This window comes from Trematomus bernacchii, unplaced genomic scaffold, assembly GCF_902827165.1.
Source record: "Trematomus bernacchii unplaced genomic scaffold, fTreBer1.1, whole genome shotgun sequence".
NCBI classification, from domain to species: Eukaryota; Metazoa; Chordata; class Actinopteri; order Perciformes; family Nototheniidae; genus Trematomus; species Trematomus bernacchii.
In genome coordinates this window covers 298,065-316,921 of record NW_022987735.1, presented here as the reverse complement: position 1 = coordinate 316,921, position 18,857 = coordinate 298,065, and the positions used below count along the sequence as shown (strand labels likewise).

General features: G+C 43.3%; 1 protein-coding gene across 5 annotated transcripts in view; it reads right to left on the bottom strand.

Moving 5' to 3' along the window:
• The window catches only part of plekha5 (pleckstrin homology domain containing, family A member 5), an 83,235-nt gene that overhangs the window by 3,631 nt on the left and 60,747 nt on the right, over nucleotides 1-18,857 (bottom strand). For 4 of the 5 annotated variants that reach the window (XM_034145972.1, XM_034145973.1, XM_034145975.1 and 1 more), the window contains 13 exons: nucleotides 15,483-16,064; nucleotides 13,652-14,135; nucleotides 13,068-13,151; nucleotides 6,768-6,830; nucleotides 6,599-6,679; nucleotides 5,713-5,862; nucleotides 5,492-5,593; nucleotides 4,776-4,931; nucleotides 3,340-3,457; nucleotides 2,352-2,467; nucleotides 899-1,108; nucleotides 638-799; nucleotides 35-168 (listed from right to left, as the gene is read on the bottom strand). In XM_034145972.1, the coding sequence (XP_034001863.1) occupies nucleotides 35-168; nucleotides 638-799; nucleotides 899-1,108; nucleotides 2,352-2,467; nucleotides 3,340-3,457; nucleotides 4,776-4,931; nucleotides 5,492-5,593; nucleotides 5,713-5,862; nucleotides 6,599-6,679; nucleotides 6,768-6,830; nucleotides 13,068-13,151; nucleotides 13,652-14,135; nucleotides 15,483-16,064 (2,442 nt within the window). Of the gene's footprint in view, nucleotides 1-34; nucleotides 169-637; nucleotides 800-898; nucleotides 1,109-2,351; nucleotides 2,468-3,339; nucleotides 3,458-4,019; nucleotides 4,167-4,775; nucleotides 4,932-5,491; nucleotides 5,594-5,712; nucleotides 5,863-6,598; nucleotides 6,680-6,767; nucleotides 6,831-9,720; nucleotides 9,802-10,707; nucleotides 10,762-12,264; nucleotides 12,385-13,067; nucleotides 13,152-13,651; nucleotides 14,136-15,482; nucleotides 16,065-18,857 lie in introns of all 5 variants that reach the window. The other variant, XM_034145976.1, reaches the window with a different exon arrangement.

Here is an 18,857-nt window from a genome sequence, read left to right as displayed (position 1 = left end):
GATCAGCTCAGACAGATCATGATGATGGCTTTACCTGTTTTTGGCTATGAGGGCTTTGATGCGATCAACTTTCCTCTGCTTATCAGCTTCCTGCTCCGGGCTCAGAGGCTCCTCGGGGTCTAACTCCACATAGCGCTCAGGAATCAGCACTTTGTCAGGCACTGAAAGCTGGAGGAACACAACACAAAGAACAATTCATACAACACACCTCAGACAAATGAATGGCGTACAGAAAATGACATGACTATACAAATATCAGATGCTCGTCAGTATCAGGACAGAGGAGGCTGCTCCACATTTTGGATGTCAAATAACAAAATGGAGCATCACCGAAGGCTTTGTCCTAGAGCAAGTAATGCTTAATGCAAGACATTCTGCTGCATGCAGAGATCAGATAGGAACATAAGCTGTAAGGAGTTTATTGATGTAATCAGGAGAAAGGGCATGCACCAAAGGGCACGGAAAACATCAAGAAACACCTGGAAACCAAGTGTAATACATATAGGCAGAATATGAAAGATTTTAGAATATCCGTGAGTATATATAGTGTTATGCATATCCCTTTTGAGAGATATCCTGCCTACAGGGTTTTGCCACTTCCTCTCGATGAGTAAGACAGCCAACTGCTGTGCCTCACCTCCCGGTCCATATTTAAGTGGTCCGCATGCGAGGCTTCTTTGAGACGGGCGATCTCCTCGGCCGGGGTCTCCTGCTCCTGCACCAGCTCCTGCTGCCTCATGGAGGCCTCCAGCGCCTCGATGTCAAAGCTCATCACATCCTCTCTACGCCTCTGTTGTGACTGGAAGAGACGGTGACAAAAATGCAGAGGGATTGAGTCACCTGATAGGATTTCAGCATTTGATATACTCTGAATTTAGGTGCAGAAGTCTCCCTATACCTGCGTGCTGCGAAAATGGTTCTCTTTAGTGAAAGAGTGACTGCGAGTGGGCTCCTGGCTGCCCCCCCTGATGTGGTGGCCTTTCTTTTTCCCCCGGAGGGTCCCCTGCTGGTGGCGGCGGATCCTCTCCAGCTGCTCCTCCACGCTCATCCTGGGCCGGCCGCTCTCCCCTGCAGGCAGCTGCTGCTCCAACGCGCTGTGAGGACGCTCCTGTTAGCCAGAGGGGACCACCATACACACCACCGAGGGACACAAACAACACAATAAATAGAAGTTAATAACACTGGAGCATGCTTAGAGACAAATAGGGGATTTTTTACGCAAAGCCACAGTTTGGGTGTGTAGCTAAGTAGCGTCATACTGCGGTCGGGTCAGATCTCATAATGCTTCTGCAGTGCATACAAAGTATTGTTGAAAACAGTTTGAATACGAGTAATTGCAATTTCTCAGTCAATAGAAGAGAACAAACATGTTGCTTCTTTAAACAAAGAAGTCAGTATTGACCTAATGGCTCTTTAATGTTCACTCTGTTAGAACCTGGCTGGCTGCTGTGAACACACACACACACACACACACACACACACACACACTCCTGCTGGCACACACGGGTGCACTGAGAGAGGCTGGGGGCTGTTAATGCCTGAGTAGAAGAGGCTGATGATGGTTAGTGAAGTGAAGAGAAGCTGTTCACTCTCAGGTTTGTGCCATGCTGGAGGCTCTGGCTGATCTGGATTCAGTCCAGAGCCCGGGGACGCAGCCTCCACTGCCCAGATTGTTCAAGAGGCTGCTATCCAAGTGAACTGTGAAGGACTGTGACACACTCCCTTTCAACTGCAAGCTATATGGCCTACAGTTATGACTTCAGTATTGTATGTGTGCGCAGCTGACATTTTACACAGTTCTTATAGGTTCATTTATACAATATGTCCATCCACAATATTTCCAAACACATACAGACGCTCTAAAAAGAGGACACACCCTGCAGTGTGGTGCAGTAATGACATGGTAAGTATATTTAGGTTGATAGTGTTTGAGGCTGGAAACTGTATAAACCAAGCTTGGCATCCATTTCATGAGCGGCTGGTTTTAGGAGCATGAGTCACACCATGGTCACGTGAGGAGCGGCCTATTCTGCCACATGCTAACTTTCAACCAAGAGTTTAATAACCAAAACAACCAATTAGGAGGGGAGTAATTGCAATTTAAGTGGAGGCCAGTTTGCAGCTTACAATGATAACATAACAAGACAAGAAAACAAGGGCAAACATCAATAATTACTGCTTCTCTACTAGTTAAAGATGGTTTTTCATTTAGGAAAATAAGTGCTTGGCAGTTTAGCCCTTTTTAGATTTGAAAGTTAAGTTACAAACAACAGACTTCAATATGTGTCAGCGATGTGTACCAAGTTTTAAAAACGTTCTTAAAAACAATTTACACTTTCTATCACACTCACCGTCCTGGGGTCAGGCCTCTTGCTCTTCCTTAAGGTGACATATGAATGTATTGAAGAAGATTCAGTCACCGGAGATCTGGTCCTGGGTGGGACGATTCCCACTGGGTAGGACATCCCTAGCAGGTTAAAAAAAAAAGACAGGAAGTCAGTGATCAGAATGGTTCCATGAGAGAGCATTTACTCATCAAAACACAGTGCTTTTTTGATGAGTATGGTATAGTTTAGGTAAAATAATGTTAATGTAAAAAGTTTGAATAACATGAAAAAAGCAGTATCAGGGTTCCCACATTTACTTAAACATCAAAATCAAGACTTTTCAAGGACCCAAAAATTCAAGGACCTTCCACGCTTAACCCTGTGAAGTCAAATCTGGCCTTCAGTACACTCTCCCCACAATTACAGAATTTCCCGCGGCATTTGCAGCATCGGCAGGTTGCTAATATTGATTGTGTGTCGGTGTGGAACAAGAGAAGAGCTACAGTGTAATCGTTCAACTTCAGAACTCCTGCATTACGCTGTGTCAGCTGTTTTAACCCCCTTTCACAGAAAATATAAAGTACTCTAAGGTTTTAACAAAGTCGACTTATATTGTAATAACTCAATGATCCCAGCACTGATATTCAAACCTGAGCAGTATCTTTGATTTACACTGTGTACATAGATCCAGACAAATGGCTGGCTCTGGGTAAATGCCACTGTATCTACGGTAACCCTTGCACGCCAAGTTAGGGTTGCCATGAGATTTACTTTGTGATGTCCTGGCCAAGCTTAATGCTTTAGAGAAGGCTGACATTGTATTTCTACTCTGTGTCAGAGATGCCTGAGTGAATACCATGGTAACCATCAGTGCTAAAAAACAAGTTTATGAGGTCACACAGTAATCATTTAATCGGCTAATTGAGATTTTGTTAGTGTAAATAAAATGTATAATTTTATAGAAAACTGCAATTATCAGTATTTTTGCGTCATAGTACTTGGCAGAATGTACCTTTGTTTCCAGAATGTTCTCTATCAGCGTGCTCAGATCGGTCCTCTCCATTGCTCTCATCCACCTCCGCCACTGTGGTGAGTTCAGGTTCACTTTTATACAGCCTGTAGTCCGGGCCCTGCCATTGGAAAGAAAGACCAAGTTCAACACGCAAGTGACTTCAAATTTGATTCCAAAGTGATCTATAAAACATTTTCTATTTCAGAATGATTTCAAAGGCTGCGGAAAAAACACACATCCTTTTGTAGAAAAGGATGTTTTTTTACAGACTGGGCCATCTAGACGAATAAAATGTTGACAGCTTGAACTTGAAGAAAACACACATCATTTTACAGCCAAAAGAAAAGGGAGGCAGTCAGACATGGCCCAGTTTGCAACAAAGGACAGAACACACAAAAAATCACTACTTTTCCACTCAGACACACAGAAAAGGAAGACAAGAAGGCAACTCAATTGAAATAAATAAATAAAAGACACATGAGTAAGGCTTCATCCTGTTAACTGAAAAAAGAAAATGATGGAGGTATGGCGTCAAGGGGAAAAAAGGGGGGTATGATACAACCAAAAGAAACTCAAAAACCATGAGATGTCTGTCAAAATGAAAGAGGAACCATCACAGCGAGCAGCGACGTGTGATGACATGGAAGAGGGCGGGGTCAACCAAAGGTCACCAAGCTTACGCTGTGCGTGCCATTCCTGTGATTGGCCTTCCTGTCCTCCGGTCGGTGCAGGGTTGAAGGACGCACACCAGTATGAGAGGGCAAGTTGGGGGGTTTGGGCTCATAGGACTGGGGTAGGGGTGGCCGTGGGGGCACCGAGTCCTCCTCCTGGGGGATTATACATGGCATGACAGGACAGGGTGATGTGACACATGGCGCCACCACGCACGCTCAGGGCAACCAGCATCTGGTGCTGAGCGGTTCTGGCCCAGGGGGGGCGGGCAAAACAGATGATACGCCGGAGAGATGCTGCTGCCGCGTGACTGACACATCCAATCAGATACCAGCACTCAGACTGCCATGAGCCGGGCTGGCAGTTTGAGGACTCATCTTAAGTTGGTCATCAGCGACACAACTACAGCAGATCAGGGTAAAGCGAGCTGAAGGGCTGTAACTTCAGATTAGTTTTAGGATTTATTCTATTTTCCTCATTTAATAGATTTGGTGTCTGGTGTATAACATGTTGGAAAATAGCAAGAATTCCCTTATGTTGGCGTCTTGTGAGACAAACAGTTCAAAACCCCAAGATATTCAGATTACAATCATACAAAAAAGAGAAAGTGGTCACATTTGAGAGACTGGAAGCAGAGAATATTTGCCATTTTGCCTTTTAAATGACATACACGGGTAAATGATCCTCAACATGATGAAATCCCTTATTGCTTCAGTGCTCAATGACTGTATGAACATGAATATCGTCTGTTAATGTTGGCTCACCTCATTTTTGTGCTTGCTGAAGTTGTTATTGGACCCGTACAAGTTCATACCCTCAGCATTTCTCTGAGCTCTATGTTTGCTGAGGGCCTCCATGACATCTTGTATCCTCCACAGCTCTTTCTGGATGCTCACATGCTGCTGGCTGGGAGGCTCCGTCTGGGTGCGCACAGGAAACACACACACACACATGTTCACAAATCGCCTGATTAAACCAGATGATTACATTTGATTTTCTGGACAGTCACAGGGAAAGAGATGTGTGATTATGTTCTGCTTGCTGATGACAGGTTTGTCTGAGAGTGAAGGGCACTGAGGATGAGGATGTCTCTCTGACTTCTATACACTGAATGACGGTAGCATCGGCTCTGACTCGGGCTCAACCAGGAATAACTGTTTTTCTCTGTCTCTCCACTTCTCCCATGATGAAGGACAAGATAACAGACAGAATTCATTAGGAGCCGCTCCATCATCGCTAGTCATCAATCACTCACTGTGGAGCTTTGATCTCTCCGATACCTCCCACCACACAGCAGCTAAGGGCTAAGGAGCATAGACATTTTTTCCCCAAAGTCAAAGAAAGTGTTGACAAAAAGGATGACTTTTTTCAGATTTCTTTGAAGCTTTTGCTGAATATGTACTCCAACCAAAGTGTGAGTATTAAATCATGACAGTGTGAGACAGCACAAGCAGAGCTTCAGTCTCAAGAATGAACCCACCTGAGGGCTTCCCAGTGCTTCAAGCTGCTCCAGGAGGTTGTTGTTAGCCAGAGTGACATCTGCTTCCATCTTATCATTATCCCTCCACGACCGCTCCAACTCCTGGAGAGATACACTTTGTGAATGACAATATCCACAAAAAAACCTCCAGTCTTTCAAGCACTCCTAAAGAAAGAGCTTGAGTGTCCAGCCTGAGTGTGTGTGTGAACGTCATGACTCACTGCTGTGATTCTGGAGAGCTCTCTGCAGGTGCTGAGCAGGCCGCTCTGCAGTAGGTCTCTCTGCTGGATGACGCTCTGCAGGCCGGACGGGTTCTCAGTGCCCATCTCTATCTCCTGGCTGGCTGAGAGCAGTGCAGTCTCCAGGGTGTGCTGAAGAGACACACAACATAACAAATACACACACACACAGGATGAGCATGGAACGCATCACTGTAACCTTTAAGATCAGCTTTAGTCATAATGGATGATTTAAGACTCTTGTTTTTAGCATAATACATAATGGCTGCAAGTAATTTATTTTCTTTATTGTTAAAACTTTGTATTGTTATTTTGAGATGTTTCCCTCTCTACTACCAACGCTCTTGCTAAAACCACTCCTTTGAACCTGACCTTTAATGAAATCATGAAAGTTCTGTAAAAAGTGCATCGTGCACGTTTGGGATGCTGTAGTGGTAACAAAATAGGTTCTTGCATAACTCCAAATAGACTATGTTTCATGCTAGATTTCACACTGTATTCATTAATGTTATCCGCAGTATGATCATTATATATCTTTGTATGCAGTTCAAAAAGTCTGCTGACAATATAAGGTCCGATTTCCTCAATATAAAAAGTCCCTGAAATCCTTTGCAGGTCAAACGACTCTTTGAAGTGGATGCCAGTAGCTAGGCAGTAGTTATGCATTATAACAGATGCACAATACTTTTGTTGTGCTCTCTCTCAGTGTTGTGCATAACAATTTACCATAAGCTAGTCCTATCATTTGAACAGAGCATAAACTGTGTATTCTTTTCAGTTTATTTTTTCTACTTGGCACCAGACTAAGTAAGCCTTTCAAACTGTTTTGTGAGAATGAAATGAAGACAGATGTGCAGTGTTGGGTCACCTTCTCTCTGTACAGCTGCTGAAGTTTGTCCTCCTGTGTCTGCACCAATTTATCCTGCTCACACAACCTGCTGAGTTTGGTCTATAGAGAGAAACAATACAGACATGTGAGCCATCTTGTGTGGTTGAGTGGAACATTACGTCATGAGAGAGCAAAAGGCAGAACTTACATCAATGTCCACCTCTTCTGGCATATGTGTATATGCGCGCTCCCTGTAGTCTTCTGGACTTAACTGTGAAGACAGACAAGATATTAGACAGAGACACCAAATATGCACATACACATTAGAATCTGGAGATCTAATGCAGTGTCGTGATAGGCTCTCCCACTGAGCCGCGGGGTTTGTCCTTGAGTAGAAACTCAGATTTCACAGAATCAGACCGTCTAAGTTAGCAAAGCATCAGTGGGAGAGCGGCCAGTCTAAACACAGGCTCCTCTCTGATGAGTCTGGGGCCTCGAGTTTCATCACCCACAATTGTTTGTCTCCATCAGCACAAAGCAGTGGTTTTATTGGAAATGCAAGGGGAAAGCATGTAAAACAATCTCGCTAACTAAACTCTAGAGTCAGCACATAAGCTGCATCCATCAACTGTGTTTTCTCCAGCACAAGCTCTGGTCTAAGGAATCCGCCTGACTCAACTTGTGTTGTGTTCAGTATTACTTTAAGATAAGCCCAAAACAACTGAAGTAATCACAGCTAATCTTAAGAGTTTTTTTTAGTATAGTAGTAATGCTACTGACAATTTGTTATAGCCATTAAGGTACTTTAATTCAGGCTAAAATCCAGACAAGCAGTTCAATGTCTGCATTGAGATGCTACTACACTATACTTTACAACACATATATTAGATATACTATGAATTATGTCAACATATATCAAGCTGTAAAAACAAGTAATGAAAGTAAACCTCATCCTTTTGCTACCCTGACTAAGAAAAGTCACGGTGCTCGAACGGGAAATAAATTAAACTGCATTGGATCCCATGTTTCAGAAAATCACATAATGCTACATTGTCCATTCACTCAAACACATATATATGAAGTCCATAAATATTAGGACAGTGACGTATTTTTGTGCTGTTTTGATATTGTACGAACTTTTGATATGAAAACTACATGACTATAAGGTCAAAATACAACTTTCCTTTACATCAGCATTGACTCTCCCAAAATGTATATAATGCTCAGAACACACTTTATATCTTCCTCAGACCCTCTGCTAGGCCTGGACTCAAACCATCTTCTCTTATTGCTAATTTGTTGTTATCTTTGCTTTAAGTCTGGTCTTAAGCAAGTCAAGCAAGTTCTTTACCCTGGACTAAACCCCATAAAAGCTAAGAGTCTGCACTTTAACTTCATTGACAATATTTAATTTAAAATCCAATATGCTGGTCTGCACAAAACAGCCAAATATTACTCACTGTCCAAATATGTTTAGCCTCAACTGTATACCAATGTTTTCAGACTCACACCTGCACTCTCTCACACACACACACATTTCTCTCAACACCTTTTTCCTCGGCTGAAGCACACAGTACAGTTAAAGCAGGGGGGGGACCTGAGCACCACATGGCATTCCACACAGAGCATGCAGACTCTGCCACAGTGCGGGGGCTTCACTGTGGGGTTGTGTGGTGTGGATTACGAGTGACATGTGGCGGAGGAGGAGGAGGGAGACAAGACTTCTGACAGCTGAACAGGTGGGAATGCAGCTGTTGTCGGGCCGATATGCTAATGAATGGGGAGGGGGTGGGTGGGAACAGTTTTCAGCGACACTTTTACACCTCAGGAGGCGGTCACAAAAGTGGCAAAGTGATGTCATAGTCATCGTCACACACAAGCTGGTTCTCTTTATCCTCTCCACCAGCAGAACAACACGGGGGGGGGGGGGGGGGAAGGAATGCAGACAGGTAGGAAGAAAGAGAGGTTACCTAGGAAACATTAACACTCACTGACCATTTGAGGTATGAAGTTTAATACATAACTGTTGCTGTGTATTCAGTGTTAGACCACTACATCCTAACATCAAATCTGCTTATGCTATATAACCTGTGCATTATTAACTGTGCAGTGCTCATGTCACTTTGGATAATTACTGTTCATTTCAAACAATAATCTGATTTGAATCATACATATAATTATAAACACTACAACACCACTGTATGAACTGTAAAATACACATTTATGCATACAAATATTGTTGTTATTTGCAGTACAATGTGCGCATTTTTGTTAAAATTATTTGGTTTATTTCAATATTTCTATCCATACATTATTTTTATTTGTGATTGTTTTTCGACTTTGATTAAAATTGTATTTCATCTTTAAATGTTTTTCTAAAAAGGAGCAATCGTCACAACTCAATATCCCCACCAGGATAACTGAAGTAGTCCGATTGTGAAATGTTTAAAGTAGCACTGGTTGACTCAAAATGAATTCTAAAGCGTTACATTGTTTTACTGTGAACTATTATTGTGGGGAACATGTAATGACTTTATTGCACTTAATTATGACCTAAACCAAACCCTCCAATTTTCACAGCACGATGTAGTATTTGGCCATCCACTGGACTGAGTATAGACATGTCTGACAACACTGCATTAAGTCACACTAATTAGAGTCACCCTGTTACATCTAGGTGTCCCGTCTAATGAGAGGGAGAGCATATGAGAAATCACACACTAACCTTCACTGGTTAGAGCACGAGACAAGACAACAAGAGTAACGTCTAAAGGGTGCAACCACAGCTTTAGATTTAGGACAGTCCCAAAGCTAGCTGATGTTTTCTTGTAGCAACTTTTAGAGTGAACTTTATCCGGCCCTTACACACAAACTTCACAAAGAGAGTGAGGAAGGGATTTAACTGAACAGTGAAGCACGAACCATACAACTCGTTTACAAGTCATGTCACAATTGGCATGACTTCTCATAACAGGAGGAGAACATTTAAAAGCAATGGATGAAGAGGTGTTTGCGATACAAACGATACAGGGAGACCAGTCTCAAGATGCCATGATGAGGACTTGGACACCGGAGGAGGAGAATTGCAAACACCAAAATAACAACAGAGACCGGTGAGGAGGAGGAGGAGGAGGCGGAACAACGCCTTCGGCTGGCCTTACTTGCTGGTAAAGTTGAGGCCTTGGGGCAGAGTTCTCAATCAAAGTGTGAGTCATGGCGATTAAAGGGTCATTTTCCTTCATCTAGTCCAGTGTGGAGAGGAGCGATACAGCAAGTGTCAGTTTATAGCAGTGCTTCACTTCAAAGAAAACACTGACAAGCGACAATATGAAATAAAAACCTCGATAGCTCTCATGATCATGAATAAGACTCAAACAGGGATGAATAGAGTAACGAGAAGCAGTCAGAGACACTTTCAGGAAGACATTTGAGTGCAAAGACGCCATGGAAAGCTCCTGTTGAACTTTGATGTACAATAATGATACAAAAACAGAGAGGCACTGGTGTTGCAATGCATGTGGCTGTAGATGGTAAACGTTTTGTATTCTGGTTCCTTTTCATACATAATTCTCAATTGTTACAGAAATGTGGTTAGCTCATGTTCTGTAGATACGAGTGAATCTCCTCTATATTTCTTATCAGAAATGCACATGTTGGCTGTTGTGTACTACTATATGTTGCCTTTGTAATTACTCAAACGTTTGAAGAACTTCAGAGCTATAAAAATGATAGATTACATTTATTTGCATATACTTAAAATGTCAATGATATGATACACATCTGCAAACAATACAGAATAGAGTAATATCCAGATATTCAGTAAATATATCTGACAGTGAGTTTAGGATACATATTAAGACTAAATGATGAATGATTTTGCTGTGTAGTGATTGGCATTGCAAACAAGCCTAAGCTCTAACTGATGTGGTATGTGACATTGGTCCATGCATTGTAGTTGAAAAATGAACACTGATCCATTGGGATAAAAATACCAAATATACGTATAAAATCAAACTAATGGTACATTTGCTAGACATCAGAAAAGGACTTTTCAGCAGACAGTACTGATTTATATAATAAGAGCAGAGCATTCAATGGGCAGTTCATGACAGAGGGAGACAGGGCCATGCGGTCATGCATTACCCCACCTGATTGTCCAAATACATGAGGTTCCTTTGGAGGTGATGAGAGAGAATGTCGTTCTAACGTCAGCAGCAAAAAAGAGGAAATACAAGGCAACAGGAAAGTGAGAAAAAAGACCCCACAGTATACACACACACACACACACACACACACACACACACACACACACACACACACACACACACACACACACACACACACACACACACACACACACACACACACACACACACACACACACACACACACACACACACACACACACACACACACACACACACACCACACACACACACACACACACACACACACACACACACACACACACACACACACACACACACACACACACACACACACACACACACACACACACACACACACACACACACACACACACACACACACGGTGTTTCTCAATCGCGAGTACGCTTGCTTGGTAGCACATGTCTGCCGAGCATCTTGCTTCAGTAGCGAGTCAAGAATACTTCCTGGCATTCGGAAAACGAAGTGTGCAGGTGTGCGTCATATGAGAGGCCCCGCCTTACATCTTCCGCCACAGATTTGGGGAAATTGGTCCGTGCGCAAAGCATTGTGGGGATTTTAAGACCGCGGAGTCTACTCATGTGCAGCCTCGATATTTCTCCAAACGGAGTACGCAGGGCTCGGTAGATTTCCAAGTATGCTGGAGATTGGAACAGTACTTCGGCGGCACTCGATGACGTAGTATGCTTGAAATAGTGGCTCTGAAGCAGCTTTACTCGCGATTGAGAAACACCCAGTGAGTGCGCTCTGAGATAACCGGACAGAAAGGAAGAAGGGACCAGTCAAGGTGGAGAAATAAGGTCAGGGAGCAGCTGTGCTATATAAAGTAACAGAGAGAGTACTATAGGAAATGAAAGACTAGAGCTTCATAAGAACCAAATAGCAATGTGCACACTTGACCAAATGCAGGCAAAATGCAAAGAAAGCTATGAGCTGAAGTTGGAATTTGCATAATTGACCTAGTCATTATGCCACTAAACTACATAAGTTAAGGCAACACTAGGCTATACTGGTATAAGGAGCCAGTAGTATGTTAACCTCAGGCCTGGTTGACCTACATCAGGAACAGAATCTGCACTCTGACGTCGAAGAAGAGACTAGTGGACCTAAACTCCTTAGCCCTTCCCTCTTTAAGCTCACAAACGGCTTGACGTTTCATTATCTGTTAAACATCCGTCTGGACTATTTGGGGAAGTTCAATGATTCAATCAACTGCTCTCCCAATTTGAAATCGATCAAATATAATGATCGGGTAACGCTATAGAGCCTAATGCTGTTTGTAACAAAACATTTTGGATGCAAAAAGCTGATCCCTAATTACGATGGAGAGAACTTCAATCCAGAGTTTGGTTCTTATGGAGAAAATGCTTACTGCAGCAACTTTCTCATTAGGTCAGCCATGTGTGAAGACCAAAAAGAAATCCTCTTGACCGAGATGGATAATGGAGGTGGTTAAAGATGGCATTCACACCACACGCTGACACACAAGCCTGCAGGAGCATCTCTGGGGGCCTGACCTTTGGGTTGTCGCCATCCATGTTTAGTTGCATAAGCTGTGCTACAGTGTGCTCCCGGATACTGTTTAGCTCTGCCTGCTGCCGCCGCAGCTTTATCAGCAGCAGAGTCAGTTCCTCAGGCTGCAAGGGAGGGAGGGAGGGAGGGAAATACAGCCACAATGAAACAGGAACACACCCCAAGGGGAGAGGGAGAGGGAAGGAGAGAACACACCAGGACAGGAGATTTAGAGGTGTCAGGCTCCCAATAGGTGAACAGTCCATAAATCTAAGTATTGAGTTTGTCATGCAGTTTAGTACCATGAGATTATCCAAGGTGCAATCGCAGTCAGCAGCATGCAAATTCAACACGTCCACTCGAGACAGAAGAGCAGTTTAGCATGTATTACAGAATCCAGTTCACACTTTAGCAGCTCCATGAGGACATAGCACTGTGTAGCGCCTTGACATCAATTCCTGATCTGGCTTAGAGAGTTGTGAGTGACGGCGTTTTTAAATCTCCACTGATGTGAAGCAGAGGATACCCGAAATCCCACCACTTGGAACATACATGTGCCTAAATGTGTCTCTAAAGATTCTGTCACAATGTCTTCTTGGTAGGGAATGAAGGACAGAAAGAGAGAGAGGGAGAAAGGAAGGGTAGGTGAAGTTATACAAATAGCTGTGTCTCTGTTAGAAGTGCAATTAAACCGGAATGACTAAGTGTGTGGTCTCCACACCTTTTCAAGCGTGAAATTACTAGGTGGTGTAATACAGAAATTCAGTTAGAAAAAAGTGATGGACACAGCACATGGGTGAGGACTTACTGTTTTGCCTTGGAGAGACTGGGCAGTGATAGGCTGGACTGGGATCCCTGCAGGCATAGACCTCCTATCAGGGGGGTAGGCATACTGCAAGACATAGTACAAAAAAACAGTCGTTTTACACTATGACATTTGTAATAGTCATTCACATCCACCACTGTACCATAAGCGGTATGTTTAGCCATTTAGATACTTGTCTTAGATTGATGTCATCATGAATCTAAATAGAGAAGAATGGAAGAGTACTGTATGTAAAACAATTATGCTCAATCACCCGAAAAGCTGTGTGATACAAAGTACATGCTGTCAAGTGTTTTTAAGAAAAGATTATACTTATAATGGAAACTACAGTAAGCTGGTTGTACAGCTGATTGTTGCAGGAGAAGTTGCTTTTGCTTTCTGTCCTACAATATTTATTTTTGCTACGATCTCCTCAAACTAAATATGTGATTTTATCTCAGGGATAGTCATATCAAGAGACGATCAAATCTAATCTATAAGCAGCAGCCTAGAAGTAAAAGTGATTGATCGTATCTTCGTTATGTAGGTGAACCACCCCTGTAGCATGTATGTGTGCTGTAATTGACCTTGTTGGGCTGTGGTCTCTGGCGTCGGTCGATGCTCATGTCTCCTCTGTAAACGGGAGAGGAAACCTCAGAGCGAGCACTGTTCATGTTGTAGGATCTCATGGGAGAGTAGCCGCCGTACATGGACAGGGAGCCGTGGGAGGGAGAGGGGGGGATGGAGTGGCTCGGTGCGGTGTGCTCCGACAGGTTGATCATGGTTTTGGGACTGGCCATGTTGCTGTAGAGCGCCGCCGGCGGCCTGGTGTAGGCCTGCCTCTGCTGCCACTCGAACAACTGCCACATGGTGTCGTCCCGCATGGAGCCGCGCCTGTCCCCCGGCGAGGGACCCAGGGCCTGCTCGTACAGAGATGGAGACATGCTGCAGATGCTGTCCCGCTGCGCCATGCTATTCCTGGGCATACTGCAGTAGCCATCACCATAATGAGGCATATAAGGAACCCGATGGCTTGGCATGTTTCTAGGCAGCGTCTGGTATGACGTAATGCTGGGGAGAAAAAAACAAAACAGAAGTTGTTATGAGTTGAAATATTTAGCAGTACCTTTTGCTGACTATTTATTATTATTATGATGTAGTTAGATAACTGCTTAGATATCTATTTATTTTTATTAGAACTTATCAACACTCAAAGGAGATACAACTTAATCATAATTCAACTATTTTAGAATTTGATTTTGTCATTTTCATAAAATATGAATTCCAGACTAATAGACTCGTTGTTGGATGTTGATCGTAGAGATAAAGTTGTTTATTGTAACTCAGATTTGTTTTCTTCACATTGAAAAATGTTTGACTCAACGTCATGTTATGAAATAGAAAATCGGTGAACGTTTTTTATTTGCCTCTTTAAAACTTTGTATCTGCAAATCACCTCTGGTCTAGTCTTCAATAGGGACGCTTCACTCTAAAAGAACCCCCCCCCCCCCAGGACCAATAAGACCTTTCCAGTGACAACAAAGCTCCTCTTCCACAGAGTCAGTGCAGCTGGCATCAAGAGAGCTTCCTGTTCAAACTGTGACAGTGACTACTGTAGCTCTGGGCTGTAAAACCCAGAAGCATTCAAACAGGCTTGTGACTTTATGGAAACTAAGGATCACTCGGGAGGACATGCATGTCATGTGACGACAAACGGAGACTGTTGAAACGGCGACGGGATGGGGTGAGAGTCAACATGCTTTTCAGAGGAACACTAACGGAGATCAGGACCAAGGACCTCGTTGTTGATTCATCCGTGACAACTTTTAACATTCATGAATTGCTCAGAACAGGGATGTTTGTTTATTTCTAAAAAGGAGTGAGTGGAGGCAAAGAGGATATATTAACACAAGCCAGGCGATGATAAACAGATGGAGAGACAGACACGCTGACAGACGGACAGACACAGTGAGAGAGCAGGTTTAATCTCAACCTATTAAAAAGGGGGCTCTCACAGCAGGGTCAGTGGCAGGCAGTAACTCCAGCTCAGTTCAGCTTTTGTTTATCCCCAGTTCCGCTGACTTTTACATTTAGCAGTGTGATATTAAATTGTGTAAATCATTGTGAGGAGCGTATGAGTCCTCAGACCTATTAGTTTTTAAAGCCGAGTTGTTTAAAGTCAAAGAAGCTTTGGAAAATTGGACTCTGCACATTTATAGTAATTTATAGAATGCACCAAGTTTAGCCGAGTTCCAATCCTAGTTGTCAAAGTAGGACAAGATTGGACTCTTGTGCAGTAACCTAAATCAACTTGAGCTGGCATATTTTCTCCTCTTACAGCATACATATCTGGAGACGAAATAATGAGTATATGAATGTTTTATTTGACACTGCAAAAGGCCACATAATCAAACCAACCTCCTGGTGTCGTCATCCTGGCTGCGTCCTCTCTGTGTGCGGACCCACTGCTCGAGTTGCTGCATGGAGCTGGTTCTGTTCAGGGAGGAGCGGTCTGGCTCCTGGGGGGTAGACTGCTGAGAGGGGGTAAACTGCTGAGAGGGGGTAAACTGCTGAGAGGGGGTATACTGCTGAGGGGGGGTATACTGCTGAGGGGGGGTTCCCGTCTTATCAGCTGGAGAGTGCTCAGCAGATCCGTTGACCTGGGGGCTGCGCTGCAACCCGTCTACTTCTGTGGGAGTCTGCGGCGCGGCGAGGTTAGCTTTGACCGCCGCTGCCTGGGCCGGCTGCAGCTTGATGCTGTTGATCTTTGTGAGGGGACGCTCCCGCTCCGCCCCGTCCTTCTGGAAGCCGTAGCGTTCGGCGTCGCGCAACTTCCTGTCTTCCTCTGCTGCGGCGGATTGGACCGCTGCAGCGTGCTCACGGTCAGCCTCGCGGTTCAGCTCATTGTTCTGGATCTCAGGCTGTGTGAGTGGCGGCTTGTGGTTGGCTACACTGTTAATTTCTTGGGGTCCACACTGCTCCACATTTAGCTGGTCCAACCTGATAAGAACAAAGAGGAGGCGTTAGAATTATAACGAGAAACATCTGCGTTGGCTAATCAAGTCATAAGATCACCAGCTTAGAGATGGCGAGATGGTAACTATATTATTGCTATATTATTTTATTGGATTAAATAAGAAGATGGGATAGTAATCTGTGTCATTGATCACCAGCTAAATGAGTTTAAGGAGTATTGTTAAAATATACAGTAACTGTTGTGAATTGTGAACTCTGCGAATTGGGGCAGCTCTGAATCTGAAGTGAAATGAAAATAGCCGGAGGTGAACAATGCTTCTTCCAGGTGCCAGAGGAGGTCAGGCATGTAAAAGGGAAATCAGATATCTCCAATAAAACGCTGCCTTTCCTGCTGCACGGTACAAAGGTGCTGCTCAGACCGGTAATCCATTTTCTGCTCCCTTTTGCCTCCTCACTAGAAGACCTATATACGGCTCCTTAGGGAAGACTCCAGAAGTAATGGACACCAGTACTCCTTGGCCTTAGACAGACTCAAGGTCACAGCTTCAAAGTTTGGCAAATTCCCCTCTAGCAGCACGCCTCACTGGGTTAGCAATAAGAGGGTAGTCGGAAAGGCATTCCTTGAGAGTTTCCACTTGTATTCTTTTAAATAGCTGCACCAGTCACGTAATGTCTTCTCCAGCCATCTGTGGCTCCAGCAGCCCAGCAGAGCTCACATTCAGCTCTGTGAAGGGTCTGCGTGCATCTACTCATCATGCTCCTGGAGAGACTGTCGAAGCATTAAAGGGAAAGCTCCTTAACAAATAAGGAATTGGGATACCATATCAGGTTCTTTTTCACAGCTCCCACCAGCTTAAAATATAAAGAGATGTAATAAAGTGTAATACTGTACATAGAATACAATACACACTAGATAGTGACTGAACTAGGGTATCCTTCAGTCTATATAGATTTTACAATTCGGTTCAAATAGATAGCTTTATAACGACTTCACATTTGACAGTGCTTTTCCGTGGATTTTAGGCACTACTGCTCTGTGTAATTACAAAGCACTTTACCATAACGCCTCTGCTCACCCATGTTAAAAGGAGCACATTAGAAATGGGGGTTGCCAAATGACATTTAACAAAGGGTAAAAAAAAGGGAAGAAAAAAACCCCTATCCTGATGAGTCAGTGATCTTCATCAGCCAGCACAGCTTTGCACAACATCCTCTGAACAACAACAGCAGCAGAGATTCACAAGGAATGCGTGTGCTAATGCAAATGGCATTCATGTGTATGCTACTTAAGCAATAGCTCACGACAGGCCGTGGTATATGGCCATTATATCACAGTTAAGGGGCGTGGTTCGGCCCGACGCGAAGCAGTTTGCTTTTCAGCCCAACTGTATATTGTTTTTCTCAGACGCGGAGGGATACTGACTTGTTGTGAAAAGTAACTTACAATTCTACCCGTGGTATACGCTCAGTATATCACGGCTAAGAACCAATCAGATTGCTTGATTTGACGTGTCCGTTTTATAATCTGTAATAAACCTCAACAGAATGTTTTGTTTTAAATAAGTCATTCAACAAACCCTGACTCCGGAAATGTCAAAAATGGTGAACTTTGCTTAAGAACTTAACAGGCTTGGACAATGGAATTGAAAGCCCTCTCTTACAGTGAAAATGGAATTGAAAGCCCTCTCTTACAGTGAAAATGGAATTGAAAGCCCTCTCTTACAGTGAAAATGGAATTGAAAGCCCTCTCTTACAGTGAAAATGGAATTGAAAGCCCTCTCTTACAGTGAAAATGGAATTGAAAGCCCTCTCTTACAGTGAAAATGGAATTGAAAGCCCTCTCTTACAGTGAAAATGGAATTGAAAGCCCTCTTACAGTGAAAATGGAATTGAAAGCCCTCTCTTACAGTGAAAATGGAATTGAAAGCCCTCTCTTACAGTGAAAATGGAATTGAAAGCCCTCTTTTACAGTGAAAATGGAATTGAAAGCCCTCTCTTACAGTGAAAATGGAATTGAAAGCCCTTTTACAGTGAAAATGGAATTGAAAGCCCTCTCTTACAGTGAAAATGGAATTGAAAGCCCTCTCTTACAGTGAAAATGGAATTGAAAGCCCTCTCTTACAGTGAAAATGGAATTGAAAGCCCTTTTACAGTGAAATGGAATGAAAGCCCTCTCTTACAGTGAAAATGGAATTGAAAGCCCTCTCTTACAGTGAAAATGGAATTGAAAGCCCTCTCTTACAGTGAAAATGGAATTGAAAGCCCTCTCTTACAGTGAAAATGGAATTGAAAGCCCTCTCTTACAGTGAAAATGGAATTGAAAGCCCTCTTACAGTGAAAATGGAATTGAAAGCCCTCTCTTACAGTGAAAATGGAATTGAAAGCCCTCTCTTACAGTGAAAATGGAATTGAAAGCCCTCTCTTACAGTGAAAATGGAATTGAAAGCCCTCTCTTACAGTGAAAATGGAATTGAAAGCCCTCTCTTACAGTGAAATGGAATTGAAAGCCCTCTCTTACAGTGAAAATGGAATTGAAAGCCCTCTCTTACAGTGAAAATGGAATTGAAAGCCCTCTCTTACAGTGAAAATGGAATTGAAAGCCCTCTCTTACAGTGAAAATGGAATTGAAAGCCCTCTCTTACAGTGAAAATGGAATTGAAAGCCCTCTCTTACAGTGAAAATGGGATAACAAAAAGGAAAATCACCAAGAATATAACCAAGTAAATCATACTTGTTTAAAGAGCTGTCATCGGATGCCTTTTTTTAAATGTTTATTTGTCCTTTGAAAAGCGAAGCAGCACAGTGTAATCGGCCAAC